General features: G+C 36.7%; 1 protein-coding gene across 6 annotated transcripts in view; it reads right to left on the reverse strand.

Annotated features, from left to right (window-relative positions):
• Positions 1-278: 278 nt before the first annotated feature.
• Positions 279-23,140, reverse strand: part of LOC105499523 (SEC14 and spectrin domain containing 1) — a 157,789-nt gene continuing 134,927 nt past the window's right edge. For 5 of the 6 annotated variants that reach the window (XM_011772114.3, XM_071073849.1, XM_071073850.1 and 2 more), the window contains 6 exons: positions 21,501-21,660; positions 15,377-15,458; positions 14,537-14,659; positions 12,934-13,125; positions 10,235-10,356; positions 279-7,855 (listed from right to left, as the gene is read on the reverse strand). In XM_011772114.3, coding sequence (XP_011770416.1) covers positions 7,726-7,855; positions 10,235-10,356; positions 12,934-13,125; positions 14,537-14,659; positions 15,377-15,458; positions 21,501-21,660 — 809 coding nt within the window. In that variant the 3' untranslated portion in view covers positions 279-7,725. Of the gene's footprint in view, positions 7,856-10,234; positions 10,357-12,933; positions 13,126-14,442; positions 14,660-15,376; positions 15,459-21,500; positions 21,661-23,140 lie in introns of those variants that run through there. The other variant, XM_071073852.1, reaches the window with a different exon arrangement.

Raw genomic sequence — 23,140 nt, forward strand, 5'->3', positions numbered from 1 at the left:
ATATCAAAGAAATACATACCAAAACCTGCTGCCATTATAGGTTTTAACATTTTTATTGCATATTTACAATATATGGAACATTATAAGGATTTACAGTAGAAGCCAAATTTCCCAGCCCTTAAAATTTTAACAGGAAAAATCGAATAAACCATACATATTTTTGAAAATGAGCATTAGAAACACACAGATGATTATAATTTTATAGGCTAATACAGGTGAATGCTGTGTGTAATAGAACAGCTGGGAGAGGTAAAACAGAGTGGATAAGAAAGTCATCAGAGTGTGAAAAAACTACAGCTGGGTGGTACTGAATAAAGAGACAATATTGAAAATATTTTTAAAGGCTAAAATGTGCCGTAAGAGCATAGCTATCCCCTATGCAAAACTGTGAGGTAGAATTTTTCCCACCCCGTTTTCTGCTCTTCTGACCACCATTTGCGGGACTTCCCTGCCCAGGTGACTCTCTCTCACATTGCTGTACCTGGGACTTACTAGCAATACATGCTTTCCACTACTCCCTCAACCTCATCACAAAATAACCTTTTCTGTTCAATGATCAGTTTTACTTTACCTACTGAAAACGGGTGGTGAAAGTTAGTAACATAAACAAACAAGTGCTGTTTCTTCTAGCTAACATATCACCATGGTTGGGCTTTAACCTTTCAAGGAGTGAAATATTGCTAAAGTTTCAGGCATAGGAACTCCTTGAGGAGCTGTTTGGGGCAGACAGGTCTTTGCTTTCCTCAAATAGCTCCAACTGCCATTCTCGACCATGTATAATGCTATTGTTATTCCAAACTCGCTTCTTCTAATATTCAATATGGATCATAAAAATAGTTTACACCTTTATGCACATCAAAATACAAAATACAGGGCACAATAAAAACTGAACTGGAAAAAGGTATGACAGTTTCTTTAAAACTACCCTGTGACCCAGCAATTCTAATCCAAGGAATTGACTGCAAAGAAATGAAAACCTATGTTCACAAAGACTTATATAAGAATGGTCATAGCAGCTTTATTTATAATGGCCAATTCTGGAAACAGTCCAGGTATCTATCAATAATAGGAAATTAAATAAACTGTAATATTGTCATACAGTGGAATACTACTCAGCAATAAAAAAGAACAGCAATAAAAAAATGAAGCCTTGTAGAAAAGTATACATGTTGTGTGAATCTACATATAAATTTATATAAACTTTTACAACAGAAAATCTTATGGTAGGAAAAGGAACAGTGGTTGCCTTTGAGGGTCAAGTAGGGACAGGAATTGACTGGAAAGGGCCATGTGGAAACTTTCTAGGGTGGTGATATTGTTTCCTATTTCCATGGCAGTATATGCATTTGCCAAACCTCAGTGAACATGTATGTTCTATGCACTTCATTGTATGCTAATCTTATGTAAAAAAAGCCAACAATGAACTCTAGTTAATGATATGCAGTTTAAAATGCATCAAATAATATGAACTGATGGATATGACAAAGCAAGCACAGGTAATGCTAATTAGCATCTAGTGAGTACACTAAACATTTTAACTTTTTAGTGTACCTGATAATTTTCATAACAAAATGTTGGGTAAACATATAGGGTGCAATGTTTACCAAATAATGCTGCTGAGAATTTCATTATTGATGTTAGGACAGTATAATCATCAAATTCTTCTAAGTGTCCATTGATAAGTAAGTTTCTCTTAAAGGCTTCTGAGACTATTTCTAAGTGTGATGTGAGCAATCAGTACTCAAATCTACTCTGGTTTGTAATTGTCAAAGTGGTATTTCGATCCTCTCACACCTTTACAAAACCTAATAGATATATTTTGATATGTTCTGAGCAAATTTGTTGGCCATAAAGATAAGAGTTCAGATGAGAAAACATTCCTAAGAGAAAAACCAAACACAGAAATTTTATTTTTCCAGACTAAAAAAGAATCTGTAACTGTAATAGAAAAGACATGAGGCTTGGTCATAAATAATGAGTGAGCTACTGTGTTCTGAGTGGAAAGGCATCCAGTCATCTCTCATTTTTCCCCCAAGAGAGATGCATTTGGACCCTCTAAAGACATGATATTCAGCTCGTAAAGACTTCTAAGGTGCCTCCTGGAGATTCACTGGAAACTGGCTTGAGTTCAATAGCCCTTTTGTCAGAAAGTTTTCTACATGCCTAACTTAAAATCCCTAATAACACTGTTCCTGATAACTAGCAGTTGATAACTATTTTCAGTTAAGAATTCCTATAAAATTATATATAGGAATTATATATAGCCTCATAAAGTTCTAAAAAAAAATCTTTAAAAAATGTGCCCACTGCTTTCAAAATATTTCATCATAGTTCTGGCTGTCTTTTGATCTCTAAGTTCTTCATGTTCTAGTACAGGTTCTGCTTTTTCTTGAAGTACAGGAACGAGTGTTTATTCTCAAGCTTTCATGTTTGCTTTAAAATTCTGCAGTAATGTTGAGTCATATTAAGTGTCATACCCACGAATGTTTTTCAGTCTTAGACTCCCCTGTATTTATGCCAGCTCATGGAGTGTCCTTAGTTCTGTGCCTCTATTATAGTATCAGTTGGCCATTTTCTGTTCATCACTGCCTGAGTTTACCAAGAGACTGCTCTTAAGCATAACCAGCACTAATTGTGGTCTTGTCATGTTTTGTTGTTGGGTTTTTTTTTTTTAACCTCATTATTGGGATACTTCATAAATAACAGATTTATGCTCTTGTTGTTTCTACTGGTTGGTGCTTGCTCACTAATACTAACTCCTAGTATGACGTGCTTTTACTTGTGTCTATTAATGGGGTTACATCACACCCTGTCAACCTCAAAACATGATACTCACCACTTGTCTTCCATCTTGCTGGTCTATTATCTTCCTATAAAAACAGCTAATTTGTCAGATTTCAAAGCCTTATTATTTACTGATGAGCTTACCAACTGTACCTTTTGTATCTTCAGTGTGTTAATTCTGAACGTACATTCTGACACACTAGTGAACTGGAGGTGAGGGTGAAGGGGTGGTGGAGCTAATGGGGCGGGGGGGCAGCGAACATAAGCAAAGTGCCATTTCCTCACCATCCCATGCTTGTCATGTGAGACAACAGAAAGAAAAAAGAATACTCTATTTTCTATTCTGAAAAGATAATTATAGCAATGATACTTTCCATTCTGTTTATTTCTGGATATTTTGGTTTCAACACTTCTTTATATATTTTATCCTCGAAATTGGTATGACTTCTCTATTTTACAGTCCCAGAGAAATTCTCAGATTTTTTTTTTAACCAAGGTCACAGTAAATAGCAAAGCCAGATTTTTGAAGCCAAGTATTCAAGCTCCAAACACTTTCCATTATATTCATTACAGTTCTTGTTTTAGCTGGTATGGTCTTTCCTCTACAAGTATTGCCATTATTTATGCTTCTTAACTAAACCTAGACTTTTCAGTAGCATGAATGAAAGTCAAATAATGTCAAATGTTAAGTTTCTACTTCATCTCATCAGGGTATTTGTTGCTCTATATACCAGCATAGTATATTTTCTACTCCCAACTGAAGCTTTTCATTTTTAGGGTTGAAAGTTAACAAGAAGTCTACTAATTAGGTTAACTGCTTAGTTATGTTCCAGCCATGTTTTTAATGCTAGAGAATTTTTCCTTTGGGGGCTTAAGAAAAGATATCCTAATCATACAGATCTCACTACTGATAATATACTTAATGGTGCTTGTTTCTGCCTGTACTGAAGATGTAAAGGACATTAGCAGCCACAGTATGTTTAGTTTTTAGTAGCAACAGTATTTTACTATGGCCTTGTGTATTTTGGATAGGATGTGAGAAGGGGAGGAGTACATAAAAACGCCCAATCTCTACTGACAAGTAACTTACAATATAGTAGAGAATTCTGACTATTTCTTCGAATGTAGACCACATAGTGAGACAGATTCAGCTAACTTCATAATCACATAATTGGTAACAATGGGTTTAGATCAGAGAGTATGGTTTACTCATCACTATCAGTAAGGTAACTTAATTGTCATGCTCATACTAAGGAGTATGACACTAATAATAATACCACTCCATATGTCAGCTAATAAGATAATGAAATAACAAACACGTTAAGACTAGCTAACACATGGGAGCAATAGCCAATGTAAATTTCTATAAAGTGAGAAGTATTCAATCTTCTACCTAGCAATGAAGCCTACACCTGCCATCAATATCCCAGCTGGCAGGCTGAGCAGTTTCATCAACATCACCAATGAGTCACCAGAACAGAACAAAGTCACCAACAATGAGGACTGGGAACAAAGCCAATCTGACCTAAAATGAAGTTATCATTTTTGCATCATAACTCTGCTGGGATAGACATGTGTGAAGAACAGATGCCAAAATGCCATTAAATATTAAGTTTACACAGGAGCAAACAAATGATAAGATGAAAGAAAAAAAAAATCCTCAAACAAAAAAAAAAAAAACCCAAAAAACCAAACAAAATAAAACTAATCCTGCCAGCATTTCAATAATTCCCTGAGATGGGCTAAAGGAATGTGGGAAGTTGTGACATATACCAATTAGAAATGAGTGGTTCTTACGGAGATTTGCAAGCTGATGTTAATTTATGACATAGAAACAGCTTGTGGAGGCCGGGCGCGGTGGCTCACGCCTGGAATCCCAGCACTTTGGGAGGCCGAGGTGGGCAGATCACGAGGTCAGGAAATCGAGACCATCCTGGCTAACACAGTGAAACCCGTCTCTACTAAAAATACAAAAAATTAGCCGGGCATGGTGGTGCACACCTGTAGTCCCAGCTACTTGGGAGGCTGAGGCAGGAGAATGGTGTGAACCTGGGAGGCGGGGCTTGCATGGGGCTGAGCGGAGATCGCACCACTGCACTCCAGCCTGGGTGACAGAGCGAGACTCCGTCTCAAAAAAAAAAAAAAAAAAAAAAAAAAAAGAAAGCAAAAGAAACAGCTTGTGGTTTCAAACATATTGCAGTCACTTTTTTCACATGTTCACTTTAAGTGAGCTATGACCCTATGGAAAAAAGTCACTTTAGGGCATTGTTGGATTTTCATTCATAACTCTGTGTATGTACAGATACACATATGAAAGCAGCAGCAAATTTACAGATGAGGAGCGACATTCAATATGTTAAAATCAGACTTGACCTCATGTGAAACACTCCATTTACAAATAACATTTATGAATCCGGCCTTATTTTACTTTTTGTAGGTAGGATAGCTTAAGTTATATAAAAATTAACTCATTTGGCAATTATAACTCTATGAGTTGATGGTGGAATTACTAACAAACCAGTTCCTTTCTAGCAAAGTCTTAAGAAAAACATTCTAACTACTCTGAAATTCAGTAGAAGAAACAGATATTGAGTATTGATATTCAGTTATTGAGTATAACTAAATATCTAAAGTAGTATCTAAGAATCTAAGAATAGATTCACTTGTAAGTCAGTTCTAACTTTAAAAAATAAGTATATTTAAAACATACTTCAGACTGCAATATAACAGGGATTATTACTAATGCCTATAATACACCATTCATATTTAGGAGGACTGGGCATCTGTTATGCATGAGCAAGACTGGGAATGGGAGAAGACAAGATTCCTTCCCTCAAAAGAGCTTAGTGGGTACAGACATAAACAACTGTAGAATGTGACTAGCACCATCATGAAGACTGAAATAAATAATCACAAAAGTTCATACTCATAGCAGTAAAGCCCCAAAGGACTGAGAAGATTATCAAGTATAGAAAGAACTTCCTGGATGTTCTCAGAAGCAGTGACCACATAAGACAAGAGGGAGCAGTTGAACTTTGCCCTGAATTTCCTGGCATGTTTGACTAGGAAAAAAGGCTGCACCATTAACCTAAATTGTTCCAGAAGGAAAAGGTGATAAATATTGTAAATCTTTAATCAAGGTTGAAATGTCAAGTAGGCAATTAAAAAGAAGTACAGGTCTAGATTTCTGGACCAGATATGTAATCCAGAACACTGGTATAAAATTAAAACCATAAGGATGAGATACCTAGAGAAGAGCCAAAAGCATTCTGAGGACAGGATCTGAGAGAGCACATGTTCAGCAGGCACATCTTAAATTAGGGTTATGCGACTGTACTCACAGTTATTTCAGAGGATAGCATCTTCAAGGAAGGAGACACTGTCTAGGAAAGGTTGCTCAATGGTGTAAATGTTGCAGAGAGAAAAGGGTAAGGGATTCAGACAGAGAAAAAACCATTCAGTTTGGTAACTGGAGGCCACTGTTGACTTTCAAAAGAAGTTTCAGTAGAGTACTATGTAAAACCAGACTACAAGGTGCCGAGTAGTGAGTGATGAGGATGTAGGGGCATTGGATGTGGATTTCTCCAAGAAGTCTGTCAGTGAAGAAGGTTGGAAAATCTAGGTTAAGAGGGAGGGTTGTTTTTTTTTTTTTTGCATCGGAGGATACATGAACATGTTTGTAGACCTCAAAAAGGAACCAGTATACAACTCGTTTGTAATTTTGTAACAACTACAAGCCTAAAAAATAATTTTTAATCTTTTAAAAAATTTTCTGAAATAAAAATACGCAAAATTTAAATTATATGCATTTCACCATTTAAACTTAATACAAACTTAAAAGCACTAGCATTTCATGATAAATTTTATTTCTAAAGGAGTCATACAGTTCTGTTACTGGACTACTTAAGAATTTATTTTGCTTTTAGACTATAATGAGAAACTAAATTTTATTAACAATTGCTATTTTAGTTCCAGAAAGATTACTCTGATATAAAGGATTACACTGAAGTAATTGTGTATGCCTTCTTCCTCAGCCCTCCTCCCCTAAAGACAAAGTATCTTCAGGGTAGTTAATAATTTTGAGAATATTTTTCAAGTTGAAGAAGAGAAAAATTAGAAATAGTATTCCATTATTAATAAGTTCTTAAAGATCTAAATTGTTCACAATAATTTTTCATGATAAACATGCTTATTTATTATATATACATGCTTACATATGAATTTCCTGTCTAAAACACATGCAACCACCATGAAAAAACAAATATTAAACCATCTTCACAGTCCTAAGAATGCCCTTTTAAATAAGGCACTCATGTTTAGAAATAGGATGTAACTACTAAATTAAATAAGATGTTTAAAGAAGTCTTTTATTAAGCACAAACAACTTTTAATACGTTATCAATACAAATAGGAAAAGGTCTTTTAATGACTATGATATATCAAAGATCTGAAAGGTTTTCTCCATATTGACACAATAAAAATAATCAATTCTGAAGAATTACAAAGTAAAATTTTGAGGACACCACTATTTACTAATAAGAGTTTAACTACTGCCTAAATTTACTAAATCACCTGTGGAGGAAGGGCAACCTTTTTTTTTTTTTTTTAATAGAGAAAATTCCTACTCTTATTAGCACCATTCAAAGCTTATTATCAGTTGTTTATCTACAAACTGACAGGTCAGGTAAAGCTTTAAAGCAAGTTTTCAGTGAAATGTTTATAGTTCCTTCTTTTAAGATACTTGGAGTCTACAGCCTCGAAGCATGTTAAGTAATTATGCCTTGGTAATAGCAAGGTGTTAACATATAAAGAGAAATGTGTCATGAAAAGAAATGAGACTTATTTTGGCTGTGAAATGCATCTTAGTGTGGTGGCTAATGCTGTAGTATGTTGACAACATGCGGGATTATGAACTGCAAATCTGTAGGTAGCTGGTAGCTATTAGCTCTCTGTGGTCACCATTTCAGGATGTCTCAGCTGCTGCCTTTTGAGATTAACTAGTTTCATCCTGTCTCTGATGTGTTCTGCAGTAGAAGCCATGTCACTTGGACTCCCGAAATATTGTTCGGTTCTAAAAATCCAAACACACAGAAAAACCTCAGATTAATACAAATCCATTAACTGCAGTGAATACAAATAGAAGCAAAAGTTTACCATAAAAAATCTACATGAGATAGCCTATGTGTAAATATCAGTTTATCTGTGATCATACCGTTTATCTGTGAGCAGGAAATTCAGCAGGAAAAAACATTTTTTAAAATGGCATAAAATACATTAAGACATGATGAGAAAAATATATTGGTGGTGTAAAGGTTATATCATGTGTACTTATGAGATAATAGCAACAAACCGAACAATGAAACACTGGAAATACGTGGGTCCAGAAGCATACACAAACACAAAATTTATACATGTACTTGAGTACTGCTGGCTGGGGACACCACTTGTCTATACAGCTGGCAAGCAAAATAAATATTCTTTATAATGTTATGACATTGGTACATTAACAGATAAAATCATTAATTTTATTCTACTCTCAAAGATACTATATTCAGAGTCACAGAATATTTTTAGAGCTGGAAGATTTCTTAGAAATTATCACGCTAATTTCTTTATTTTTTAGATCAGAAAAGTGGAGCCTAGAAAGTTAAATGATGTAAGCAAAGTCACACAGGGAAAAACTAGAATTTGAACCTAGGTCTTCGAGCAGTGAATCCAGAGAGACCATCAATCTATTTTACCAGGAAAAGGTATAAAAGACAAATCTGTCCAACCTATCAAACTATACATGGCATAAACAGATTACCATTATATTAATAATTATGGAAAACATTACACACAACTTTGGGAAATATTTAATTTAGCAAAATACCTAAAAGAGATATAAATAAGTTTTAATATGAATATAAAGTGGAATAAAATAGCAATTCCAAAATGTTAAAGGTAGATGTGAACTTTGAATATACAGTACTAACATTCTTTTATCTTAAAAGGATGAGGAAATGACACATGGACTATCTGTGAAACACAGACAAGAAGCTGAAGCAAGCATAAAAGGGAGAGGTGTTCCTAGGCTGACATGGGTAGAACAGGAGGCTGATTGTGTGACAACTGGTTGTGAAATGTAGGAATCAGGGAGGGTAAGGGATCCTGGAATGGAACAACCAGAAACACACCTATAATTCTGTTACTAGGTTACTAGCTGAAATTTGTTCTCTTTTATTGCAGATGTAGGTGACTTCAGGTGACTTTAGCCTACTTCCAATTGTTCAAGTTTAGGTGTGGCTTGAGATAACATAAGTATAGACTATGAATAATATTCTTTCAAGGGAATAAAATGCCATCTTTTCAATATCAATCCCAAATAATCACTGCAAGATCATGGCACAGTAGTAGCAGTGCTTATTATGTGTCAGATCTGTTTTAAGTACTTTATATTTATTTTGCTCAGGTAATTCCCACGCCCCCGTAACCTGAGGAGGTAGGAGTGTTACATGGCTGTTTTTAGATTAGGTAATTGAGGCACAAAGGTTAAGTGGCTTGCCCAAGGTGTTATAGTGAGTAGGTGGTAGAGCTGAGACCTCTGGCTCCAGAGTACACAGACTCACTCCATCACACTATACCACAATGTTAAAGATACTTGTATTTTTATTTAATGGTTTGTTTACTCTATCATTTGAATTAAATATCCTCTGGATTATCTCTAAATTATTTTCACTAAGAATCAGATCTAAATCACCGGGAATGAAGTTCCTCCTGATTCTTTTCCTGGTCCATTTATTTTGCATCAGATTATTTCATATTTTTATCACTGACTATTTGAAATGGAAAGGTGTAAGAAAATCAGGATCCCATCCCTTCACACATAAAGAAATTAGAATGCCATGTAACATGGTACAAAGAGAATAGGTTTGGAGTCACACAGACAGACCTGAGATTGTATCCTTACTCTAACACTTAGAAGCTGTGAAATCCTGAGAGCCTTACTTAATCTCTCTGGGCCTCAGTTTCTTCATTTGTAAATCAGGAATAATCATACTGGTTTGGTCCTCTTTGGTCAAAAGAAGGTGAAATGTTTCACTTGGTACTTGGCATATACTATGAACTCCCTAACCATTAGTCCCTTGTCCCCTCTTCCTTTCCCTGAATGAAGCCCCAAGCCACACTATTCCCTACCATCATAGCCAAGGCTAGAACCCAGTGTCTTAATCTAGTCAATGATCATTCTACAACAAGCTGTCAAGAAGCAACACATCTGATGTCAGCAAGTACCATTACTGTGGCTAAGAGGTGTGGATTTCTTTTCATTTTAAACTAATTTATCGTAGGAGTTAAAGATGTGGACCAAACCTAATTTATTTGGCTTTTTAAAGAATAGATTTCCTCTTTTAATGATTTCACTTTAAGACCACATCAATAAAAAATAAAATTATAAGAACATGCCCCATACCCATCAGGATAAACTACAGGAACAGTTAATCTATCCAAAAGTGATTTCCCAACTGCTTCAATTTCATCAAATTGCTCCTCATCATTAATAGCTTCAGGCTCTTCTGGACAGTCCTGCAAAATCTGCAGCAAATAAAAGAGCAACATCAATTAAGAGACACAGAAAGGTCTGCAGTTTCAGAGGATCCAAAAAAAAAAAAAAAAAGAGAGAGAAAAGAGAGACACAGAAATGGAATCAAGCTCATACAAATGTGGTAGATTATAAGGCATTTTCTTGTTCTTAGCATCTTCAGGTATACCACTATGTAAGATTGATCTATTATTGGCAACATTCTTCAAGAAATTCAAACAACAAAATGCAATACATAATTCCTACTAACAATATGGTGATTTCCAAGAAAGAAAATGCTAGACTACTATTTGGAAAATAAGTTCAACCTGTCCTTAAGAAGTATTCTTTCATTTATTAAGTAGCCATTTATTGAACAGTTTACTCTATGTTTATTTAGCAGCCTGGAAGGTGAAGGAGGTATAGACTGTTCTCAAAAGGCACACAGACATTACAAATGAAAAATTATATGAATAAAAAACAACAGAGTACAAATATATAACTGATGTGACAACTTAGCTCGATGATAATATTTAACAAGTGATCTGCTGGCTTGAGTTAACTGCCGTAAAATGATTAGGTTATAATTCAAATATGGGAATCTCTATAGTCCTTGATGAGATACTGTTCTTCACTTCACCCTAACCATTACTATTTAAATTAAACCACAAGAAAGAACTGCAAAATTTGAGAGACAGAGAAGAAAAAGAAGTACTCATTTTTACAACTTTTCTTTGCATTACACTTTAGGGAATTCAATCATGTTTACTTCAGCATTACTCAAAAACAGACATTTTTGTATTTTAAAACTCAAGATTTAATTCAGATATTTTTTCTAATCATTATACTAGACAATTGGCTTATAGTTGTGGTTATTTATATTTATGCTTAATGGTGTAAAATAGAATACAGTCAAGAAGAAAGTAATATCTGATAACAAAGGGTTTTACTTAAGTTTGTACAACCTAAGTAAATCAAATTTAAATCAAATTTACTACAAACAAGACAAAGGCTAGGTAACAGAAAAAAAATGGAAACAACTTTCTATTCAAAAAAACCTTTCAACTCTATTCATTCTTATATGACCTCATTAAAAGGTAGTTAAAAGCAGTATCCTAAAAAGTCATCAGTGGGCCAGGCACGGTGGCTCACGCCTGTAATCCCCGCACTTCGGGAGGCTGAGGCGGGTGAATTACAAGGTCAGGAGATGGAGGCCATTCTGGCTAACACAGTGAAATCCCGTCTCTACTAAAAAATTAAAAAAATTAGCTAGGTGTGGTGGCGGGCGCCTGTAGTCCCAGCTACTCGGGAGGCTGAGGCAGAAGAATGGCGTGAACCTGGGAGGCTGAGCTTGCAGTGAGCCGAGATCGTGCCACTGCACTCTAGCCTGGGTGACAGAGTGAGACTCCGTCTTGAAAAACAAAACAAAAGTTATCAGTGGTTTTAGACATTGGGCCAATGGTCACTCTTTGACAGTGAGGTGGTGGGGGGAGCAGTACTGTGACTACAGGAACGGAGGGGAGCTTCTGGATGCTGGTAATGTTCTGTTTTTTTGAACAGTAAACTGATTACACAGGTGTGTTCACTTTGTGAAATCTCACTGCACAGAATACTTGTGGTCTGTATGTTTTCTATGTTAACAGTATACTTAATAATAAAAAATTCTCATTGAAACAATCAGTAAACAAGTTACACCATTTTGTATACTTCCATTTATCATTAGGCCCATGTTCATCAAACACTGATCTATGGAGTTCAATGACCAGCTGAGAATGAGTTAACTATGGACACATCCCAACAGATGTACTTCATAACTCAGAAACTGTTTAATTCCTGAGGTTCCTTGCAACATCTGTTCTATGGATTGAGTTAGGTTTGCTAATATCTCAAAGTGTATTGAACATTCCCTACGTATAAACTTTTATTGTAAGAGATCAAAACAAAATTAACTACATAATAAAGTTCCTTTTCAGAACGGATATGTAAGGCTTGGGTATAATAAATTCTTACTACAAAGAGTAAGAAAAAAGTTCTATTGAAAATGTGTCCAAATAACCCTGCATATTTTATTTTTTGTTTCTGGAATTAATGACCTTAATTCATTGAATAATAAATTCTAGAATGAATCTTTAAAGAACCCATATAAAAAAGCATTTTACTTTTGTCCTTATTTTTTTAATGTCCCTACTTTATAAAATCACAAGGTGCCTTTTAGAAAATGTGTGACAATTAATAGCAGTTGCCAAAGCAAAAAGTTTCCCTTCCAGGCATAACGAAAGAGATTGAACTCATGATACTCTAAAGAACAGAGGGCATATTCTGGACACCAGGCTTGGTGAGGAGACAAGTGTAAAGAGAAGACTACCACGTGGTTCTAGATTTCTTTAATCACAGCTCTCCAGCACTGGTAAGAATCAAGAATTTAATTTGAACTCTCTAAGGCAATATATTATATCTAAGCAAACTAACAATGGAACTAATATAAATACTGAAAAATAGATCAGTCATATAGTTACATTACTAAAATTAACATACTTTAAACACATATAATAAATACTACTGAGAATAACATTTCAAAAAAAAAAGCAAACCTTTTCAGCATTTGAGTGAAATGCAATAGCCATTTCCAACCTATGTACTCTCTCTTCAGATGCTATTGTAAATTGTTTCCATACTCTGTTCAATCGAGGAAGCGTATCCCCAGATGACCGAGAAGTGCAACGCAAAGACTGGCATAACACCACTGTGGCCTGTAGCAACTGTCTGCCATAGTCATAAGTGCTCTAAAAAAGAAAAGGAAACATAAAATTATAAAAAAAGAATTCTTAAGAGAAGGATGAGGAAAGTGTGCAGGAAGACTGTCCTTACAGTTAAGTGACACTACTAGAAATCAATACTGAATAAATCTAGTGGCACTTATTACTACAAATTATGTGTCTAAATAATAAAGGGGAAGCAATATTTTTGGTTAGTTTATAATAAGTTTCTTGGCCAGGCACAGTGGCTCATGTCTGTAATCCCAGCACTTTGGGAGGCTGAGGTGGGAGGATCGCTTGAACCTAGGAGTTCAAGACCAGCCTGGCCCACATAGCAAGATCCTGCCCCAAAAAAATGAAAAAAAAAATTGGTTGAGTTTGGCCACACTTGCCTATAGTCCCAGCTACCTCGGAGGCTGAGGCAGGAGGATCACTTGAACCCGGGAGTTGGAGGATGCAGAGAGCTATCATTGTGCTACCACATTATATCGTAGGTGACAGAGCAAGGCCTTGTCTCAAAAAAATAAATTGTTTTAAAATTTTTAATTAGAAAAAAAGTCTCTTTCTGTTAGGCTTCCCCACTTCATTCTGTTTCCCCCATCACAATCCGCCAAATTTCACTGGCCAGAAAGAACGTCTGCTTATGAATTAATCAAAACTACTTTCAAAAGAAGGTGAAATTAGGCACTTTATATTCCATATAGGAAACTACACCTGTTACAATGTGAACTCATTATCAGGGAAAATAAGATACTTATTGGCTTGGTGCTGTAGCTCACACCTGTAATCCCAGCACTTTGGGAGGCCGAGGTGGGTGGATCACTTGAGGTCAGGAGTTCAAGACCAGCCTGGCCAACAAGGTGAAACCCCATCTCTACTAAAAATACAAAAACCAGCCAGGCGTGGTGGCCGGTGCCTGTAATCCCAGCTACTCAGGCGGCTTGAGGCATGAGAATCGCTTGAACCTGGGAGGCAGAGGTTGCAGTGAGCTGAGATTACATCACTGCACTCCAGCCTGGGCAACAGAGGAAGATTCTGTCTTTAAAAAAAAAAAAAAAGAAAGATACTTTTCACCACAAAAAAGTTCTGTATTATGCTAACACTAGTGAGATGCAGAAAGTGAGGTTTCTTATTTACTGATATTAACATCCATTTCATATTAACTTCTGTGAATCAACAGCTGGATTGCCTAAAAAATGCCACAATATATAGCATAAATCAGAGGGACCATGCAGAACATGTATTCAGGGAAACATAAACCCTCTCAAGTTTATGCAGGCTAGTTTTGATGCACCAGCTGACACTTTCTTAATTCTGTGATACTTCTGGAATAACAAAACTAACCTTCTTGTACTTGGAGGGTAAAGTTACATTATAATCATGCAGAAAGCTATTCAAACACAGAGCTTGTGGAAAAGGAAGATAACCAGTTTTGCACCTGTGCAACATCAACAAATTTTCTATGCTTTTCCAGCAAAACTTTCGTTTCTTGAGCATCATCGCCCAATCTGATGTGAGTCTTAAGCAGAGCATCCAGAAGTTCACTTAGCCATTCTACTGCCTAAACAAAAAGACATAACAATGAAGCTGGATTCAGAACTCTTTACTTATTGTATCAAAATGTCATTTATACAGTGATTACTATCATGTGATTAATGAATCCATTAATTATAACCTAAAGTCTTAAAAGCTTATTTCATTCAATGATAAGCTACATGAATTAATTACCTCTCCTACTCCTCAAAATTTTTTAAACCTGAAGGCAAAACATACTAAAGAAAAGCATTCTTTTAAAGTTAATATCACATAATAAAAGATCATGTATTTCTGTATATAGATCCATCAAGATTGCATTATAGATTTGTGTTACTATATAAAACCAAAAATTTTCTCTAAATCAAACTGAAATGATGTTCTCTAATGATAACAAAATATATCAAATTGTTTATCTGGTGTTGAAATTTCTCTTGCAGATGCAAGAGAGCAAAATGCAATGTGCTTCACCAGATTTTATCCTGGATGTAACTGACAACCTAATCAACAATAATAAATAATCCCAATCTCTAGCTCAATAGAGGATTTCATTGAGAAGATTAAGTTAAATGAGATCAATAAACTAGCTGGAAATACTAAAGTGTATTCTTCAACAGGATAAACTAGAACCTGACTTCAAGAATTTACTTTTTAGGACCATGAAAAGTACACTTTTGTTTGTAGTTAAGATGAAATCAATCTTCTAAGAAAAGCTAACCACATAATATAGCTGGCTGGTCCTTACCTGAGCAGCGTCTTCTTCACATTTAAACAACTGCACCATCTGAAGCATCTTTAACCTTCGCACATCTACCATGTCTTCACATCTAATGAACCCAAACATAAATTTAACTCATCATTTCTGTTTTATTAATTACTATTGTAACATCATCATTTGGCATGTGTGTTTTATAGTACACTAAAATACTTAGTCCTACACAATGGAGAATCCAACTATTTTGTATTGATTTGTAAGAATTTTAGGGATATTTATATCAATGTTACATCAAAACGTCAAAATACCCAAATGATACTCAATGACAAACCCTCTTAAGGATAGCACGGATTCTGCAAAATATTAAAGCAAAATGTAAGGACAACAGTACACTAAAACCCCAAAAATCTCCATTGCTGTTTAGCATCAAACAAGTTTCAAGGATAAAAGTGTAATGTTTCTCAAATATAGGATGATATTTTTTTGAGACAAGGTCTCACTCAAGCACCTAGACTGGAGTGCAGTGGCACCATCATAGCTCACTACAACCTCAAACTCCTGAGCTTAAATGATCCTCACATTTCAGCCTCCCAAGTAGCTGAGACTACAGGTGTGCACCACTATGCCCAGCTAAAGAAACTTCTAAAAATTAGTGCTTTTCATTATATTATAGTACCTAAAATAATATATATATATATTTTTAAACGTTCCATCTACATTCTTAGAAACAACTAGATGGAGGGCTTAAAAAAACAAAACAAAAAAACCCTACTGACCTCTGGGTGTAGAGAAACACAATTCAAATTATTTTTTAATCTTGCTGTGGTCTGTTTGGATAATATAACCATTTAAGTTTTTAAGGCAACTTAACCTAACTTATCTCTGGTTCCTTCATTTCCATGCAATTCTGTGTACTGCAGGTGGGACGGAGGACTCCCACTGCAGTCTCAAATGCCTATAACAAGTTACCAGTGACTGTGCTCTACTGTACTTGATGTCCTTAAAGGAAGTTTAAGAACAATATAGAAGTAGGTATCACAAGGCTTTTAAAAAAAAAAAATAAATAAAGCAGCTCTCAATAAAAGCTGTAATATGACATTAAAATTCAGCTTGGTTAAAGTAATTCCACAATGGATTGAAGGGAAGTGATACTTATTTTTTAAATATGAAACTAAAAAACAATGTAGGCCACTTTAATGATGAAGATGGTATCATACACATACTGTATTCAGGTATTAATGTGTGCTGGGGAAAATATAAGATATGGTCTCTACTATCAAGATGCTCCCATTTGCAGAGATGTAATAAGTACTATTATAAAGCTATTTAAAATGTTTTATAAGAGTAGGGAGGAGCACGTGACTAACTTGCCTTAGAAGTCCGAAAAGGCTTCCTAAAGTAAGTATCCCTGAGTCTTGAAGAGTAAGTAGGAATTCACTGAGCAGAAAATGAGGAAAGAAGTATTCTTAGTCATGGATGCATGAAACAGCATGATGCTTTCAGGGAGATAAAAACAACTGTGTGATTTTATGGGAATGTTATAGAAGATAAAATTATGCAAGATTGGATTATGAAGGGTCTCCTACATTATTCCAAGAAGACTAACTCCATCTGGGCAAACAGGAAGTCACTGAAGGAAGTTTTACACAATTGCCGTACTTTATGAAGATTACTCTTATATATAAAAACCTGGAGTAGCCAGGCCAGAGGCAGATAAGGGTTTAAGATTTTGACCAGAAATGTTTGAGATTCAGAGACAGCAGAACCTGGACATTTGATAAGGGATGAGAAAGATTAAGGATTTTAGGATAAATCTCAAGTTTGGTAGCTGATGGTAACTTTAACTTAGGTAGGAAATTAAAAAAGGAGGGCAAGTTTAGAGGAAAAAAAGAGGAAAAAAGGAGGGCAAGTTTAGAGGAAAATTATTCCAGTCTGGACATACTAGGTGTTCTGGTTTGGATTTGGGTTTTGGATTTGTGTCCCCACCCAAATCTAATATCAAAGTGTAATCCCAATATTGGAGGAGGAACCTGGTGGGATGTGATTAGATCACGGGGGCAGAGTTCCCCCTTGATGTTCTTGTGTAAGTCAGATCTCACAAGATCTGGTTGGTTAAAAGTATGTGGCACTGTCCCCTTCACTCTCTTCCTCCTCCAGCTGTGTAAGACATGTCTGCTTCCCCTTCATTCTCCCGCCATGATTGAAAGTTTCCTGAGGCGTCCCCAGCCATGCTTCCTGTACAGCCCACAGAACATTGAGCCAATTAAATCTATTGTCTTCAGAAATTCCCCAGTCTCAGATAGTTTTTTATAGCAGTGCGAGAGCAGACTAATACCAAAAACTGGTACTGGGAGTGGGGCACTGTTATAAAGATACCTGAAAATGTGTAAGCAGTGATGGAACTTGGCAATAGGCAGAGACTGGCACAGCTTGGAGGGTTCACAAGAAGACAGGAAGATGAGGGAAAGTTTGGAATTTCCTAGAGACTTGTTAATTGTTGTGACCAAAATGCTTATAGTGACACACACAGTGAAGTCCAGCCTGAGAAGGTCTCAGATGGAGATGAGGAACTTATTGGGAACTGAGGCAAAGGTCACTCTTGCTATGCTTTAGCAGAGAGACTGGCAGAATTATGCCCCTGCTCTAGTGACACATGGAACTTTGAACTTGAGAGAGGTGATTTACAGTACAGAGTGGGAGAAACTTCTAAGCAGTAAAATGTTCAAGACTTCACCTGGCTGCTTCTAGCAGCCTAGGTTTGTATTTGTGAGCAAAAAGACGATGTGAGACTGGAACTTATATTTAAAAGAGAAGAAGAGCATAAAAAGTTTAGAAAATTTGCAGCCTAGCCATGTGGTAGAAAAGAAAACCCCACTTTCTGGGGAGAAATTCAAGCTGGCTGCAGAAATTCGCGTTAAGTAAAGAGTTGCTCAATGTTTATAACCAACACAATGGCAAACATGCCTCGAAGGCATTTCAGAAGCCTCTGCGGTAGCCCCTCCCATCACAGGCCTGGATGCCTAAGAGGGAAGAATGGTTTTGCAGCCAGGCTCAGGGCCCTGCTGCCCTGCACAATCTTGGGACAATGCTCCTTGTGTCCCAGCCATTCCAGCTCCAGGCACAGCTAAAAGGACCCCAGATACAACTCAGGCCACTGCTCCAGAGAGGGTGCAAGCTGTAAGCCTTGGCGGCTTCCACATGGTATTAAGCCTGTGGGTGCACAGAGGGCAAAAGTTGAGGCTTGGGAGCTTCTGGCTAGATTTCAGAGGATGTACAGAAATCCCTGGATGTCCAGGTAGAAGGCTGCTGCCTCATGGAGAACCTCTACTAGGACAGTGTGGAGGGGAAATGTGAGGTTGGAGCTCCCAAACAGAGTTCCCTGGGACACTGTCAAGTGGAGCTGTGAGACCCCAGAATGGCAAATCCACTGACAGCTTGCATTATGCAGCTGGAAAAGCTGTAGGCACTCTATGCCAGCCTGTGAAAGCAGCCAAGAGGGCTGTACCCTGCAGAGATACAGGGTGGAGATGCTCAAGGCCTTAGGATCTCACCTCTTGTATCAGTGTGGTCTGAATGTAAGACATGGAATCAAAGGAGATTATTCCGGGGCTTTAAGATTTCCCCTGCTGGGTTTCAGACTTGCATGGGGCCTGTAGCCCCTTTGTTTTGGCCCAATTCTCCCTCTTGGGATGGGTGTATTTACTCAGTATCTGTAACTCTGTTGTATCTTTGAAGTAACTAATTTGTGTTTGATTTTGGAGGCTCATAGTTGGACAGGACTTACCTTGTCTCAGATGAGACTATGGACTGTGGACTTTTGAGTTAATGCTGAAATGCATTAAGACTTGGGGGACTGGTTGAGAACGGATGACTTTATTTTGCAATGCGAGAAGGACATCAGATTTGGGAGGAGCCAGGGTAGAATAATATGGTTTGGATTTGTGTCCTCACTCAAATCTCATGTTGAATTGTAATCCCCAAATTTGGAGGAGGGGCGATATGGTTCAGCTGTGTCCCCATCCAAATCTCGCCTTGAATTGTAGTTCCCATAATCTCCACATGTTGTGGGAGGGACCCAGCGGAGGGTAATTGAATCATAGCAGCAGTTACCTCCATCCTGTTCTCATGATGGTGAGTTCTCATGAGATCTAATTGTTTTATAAGGTGCTTTCCCCTTCTTCACTCTGCACCTCTCCTTGCTGCTGCCATGTGAAGAAGGATGTGTTTGCTTTTCCTTCCACCATGATTCTGTTTCCTGGGACCTCTCCAGCCCTGCAAAGCTGTAAGTCAATTAAACTTCTTTCCTTTATAAATTGCCCTGTCTTGGATATATGCTTACAGCGGCGTGAGAACAGACTAATACAACGGGCCTGGTGGGAGATGACTGGATCATGGGGGCATATATCTCCCTTGCTGTTTTAATGTAAGTGAGTTCTCATGAGATCTGGTTGTTTAAAAGTGTGCCGCACCTACCCCTTCACTCTCTTCCTCTTTCTCCATCCAAGTAAGATGTGTCTGCTTCCCCTTCCCCTTCCATCATGATTGGAGGTTTCCTGAGGTTTCCCCAGCCATGCTTCCTGTACAGCCTGTGGGACTGTGAGCCCATTAAGCCTCTTTTCTTTAAAAATTACCCAGTCTCAGGTAGTTCTTTATAGCAATGCAAGAATGGACTAATACACTAGATTTCAGCAGTACACGGGGCATTCCGCAGGCGACACTAAGTAGGCAACTGGAATTATGGGTCTATAGCACGGGAGAGGGTCTTGGTAAGAGCTGTAACTACTAAACTATGATCTATTCAAGAAAGTAATTCAAGTAGTGAGAAGGTCCAGGGAGAACATACAAAGAAGGGAATCTGGCCTCAGAACAAACTCTGGAAGTGGTAACTTGAGCTAGTGGCCAACAAATCAGTGACAAAAACCAAGAAGAAACAGAGAAGGATCATAAATGTGTTTTCAAGAAAGACGAAATGAAAGAAAAGTCAGTTGTGCCTAACTCTAATCACAGTTAAGCAAGTCAGGACTATAAGTATTATCTGAATTTTAAGTAAGATCCAGCATTTATTATGTTGGTAATGCTGGTAAGAGCAATGTTGAGTCAAACAGTGAGGGTAGAAGTCAGACTGAAAAGGGTTGAAAATAAATTGGAGGTAGTGGGTAAGTAGTATGAATGTACTGTAAACCTATCCAAATGACTTAGCTGTGAGGAAAAAGAGCTCTAATGCTAAAAGACAAAGAGTTGAAGACACACCCATGTGTGTGACTATTATTTTTAAAATAGGAGAAATTTAAGCATTTAAGTGAAAGACAGGAAGCAGAGTAGAGAATGGGATTTGATGGAGTTAGGAGTCAGGAGGGTGATCAGAATCAGAGCCTAAATGGAAGCTCAGCTTTGAGAAGAGGAGAGCTCTGTCATCCTCTGTGGTGTGAGAATAAAGCAAGTTTGCAGATATGAGGGAAGAAATTTCTGCCTCATGACTGTTTTCTCTGTGATGTAGAAGGAAGCTTTCTGTGAAGTTTTGTTGATGATCATAAAATTTTTAAGTGTGCAACATTTCATATAACCATGCTAGATTGTATATATTTCATAGACAATTTTAATCCTTTACTTTGCAATACTTTGTAGTTGCTATTGCAAACTGAATTTTCAAATAATCTTTTAAATTCCTGGTTTTATAGAAAATGAAACTAAACATCACTAGTCCATTGTTCAATCCTACTACAGCAAATATGAGAACAATGAATGTGTGACATTCTGTAAGTTTAGATGAAGAAACAGATCAATGGAGATGACAAGTTTAATGGCAACTCTAAACTAAATGAAATTTAAAAAGCAGAATTATTCTTCACAAAGTTTTTTTTAAAGCAGAACAGAGTCATAGACTACATTGGGGATATGGAATATGAAGTAGTTGAGTATAACTGAAATTTTTACAACGCAGTAAAAAGGAAATGGTACCTAGTAATTGAATAAATTATTACTATTTGTTAGTAAAATTATACACAGTAATTATTACATTCACCAAAAACCTACTGTATGTCTTCTATATAACAGTTAAGAACGTTTTGTCTGTATATAAAATATGTTATATAACTTTTTATTTTAATTAATATTGTTACTTTAGTAAAAATTAACATTAATAGTCAAACTTTGCCTTTGTTTTCTAAGCTGCATATCTTCCATCACTCCTTGTATGTGGTCCACATTTTCTTTATTTTCAATGGTTACATCCTTTCCATAGGCCCAGGATGCCTGATTGGAGATCTGATCCAGGAGACCTTGACCTTTTTCACGCAAACCTTGCAATCCCACATCTAAAACAAAAGTTGCTAGATTTAATCTCTTACACAACTAAGGTGCTTTCCCTCCCTCAAACAAATCGTCTCATCAGATATTGTACCTGGATCCCAAGTATAGGAGCTTTGCACAGTAAACCATCTTGGGATGCAATCCCAAGACTCCATCCTATGAACATTTCAAGCAATAAAACCCTTTAAATGTGACTCGAACTGGAGCTCTCTCTCATGCCAAATTCTCTCCTTAAAAGGAATTTTGAAAACATGGGTTTCCATAGACAATAATTACTTTTAAAAAATGAAGGCAGAAGAAAAGTACGAAAATTTCTATTTCTAATAGAAAACAATTTTCTATTTTTTCTTCCTGCTTTTATGCCGTCCAACTTATAGGAGAACAAGGCAAATATGTTGTTTAAAAAAGTGCATAAGCCTTGCAAAATTTTAAGACACTTCAGCAATGTATTATCAATGTCAAAGGATGCTGAACGTTGTGACTAAAGGTACAGTCTAGCTTCTATACCATAGGAAGCAACAATTAGGGTATATTTAAAATTCTCCAAATTACATGTGTAAAGGAACTTTTTTTTTTTTAAACAAAGACTGTGGCTCAAGAAAACTTCTAATATTTTAAAATAAAATTCATTTGTCATATTAAATACTAAATATGTATTATGCATATCATCTGTTAAAATAACAAAGGCTGGCTGGGCGCGGTACCTCACGCCTGTAATCCCAGCACTTTGGGAGGCCGAGGTGGGCAGATCACCTGAGGTCAGGAGCTTGAGACCAGCCTGGCCAACATGGCAAAACCCCATGTCTACTAAAACTACCAATATAAAAATTAGCCGGGCGTGGTGGCAGGTGCCTGTAATCCCAGCTACTTAGAAAGCTGAGCAGAAGAATCGCTTGAACCTGGGAGGCAGAGCTTGCAGTGAGCCAAGATGGCACCACTGCACTCCAGCCTGGGCAACAGAGCAAGACTCCATCTAAAAAAAATAAAAATAAAAATAAAAATAAAATAAAATAAAATAAAATAAAGGCTGTAAGCAAGTAAAATGTCCAGTACAAGCGTGATTTTTCAAACCAATTCCCTAAGGCAGTTTTCAATAATTAATTTGATTTAGTCATGTGCAACCACATTTTACTAGTTCTCTGCCTTAAGTTCCTGTTTCCTCTCTTTCATTGCCATTTCCCCTTTTATCCCCCTTGATACGACTCCCCATCTTCCCATTTTCACATCCTGACCTTTTAGGAAAGTTCACTGTGCTTCCTGCTGTAGAAAGTTTTAAAGGCCTTGATGTCAAACGATAGAACTAGCTTAATGTAACTGGATGTAAATTGACCCCACTCCTTTGAGAGTGGGTAATCTGGCAATATTCCCAGTTTGGTGAGACAAGAACCAAAAAACCAAACCAACCATTTTTTCACAAGGTTAGGATAAAGCAACAACAAAAATCATTGCATAAAACACAATTTGGGGCATACAGGGTTTACCACA

Source organism: Macaca nemestrina, chromosome 11, assembly GCF_043159975.1.
Source record: "Macaca nemestrina isolate mMacNem1 chromosome 11, mMacNem.hap1, whole genome shotgun sequence".
NCBI classification, from domain to species: domain Eukaryota; kingdom Metazoa; phylum Chordata; class Mammalia; order Primates; family Cercopithecidae; genus Macaca; species Macaca nemestrina.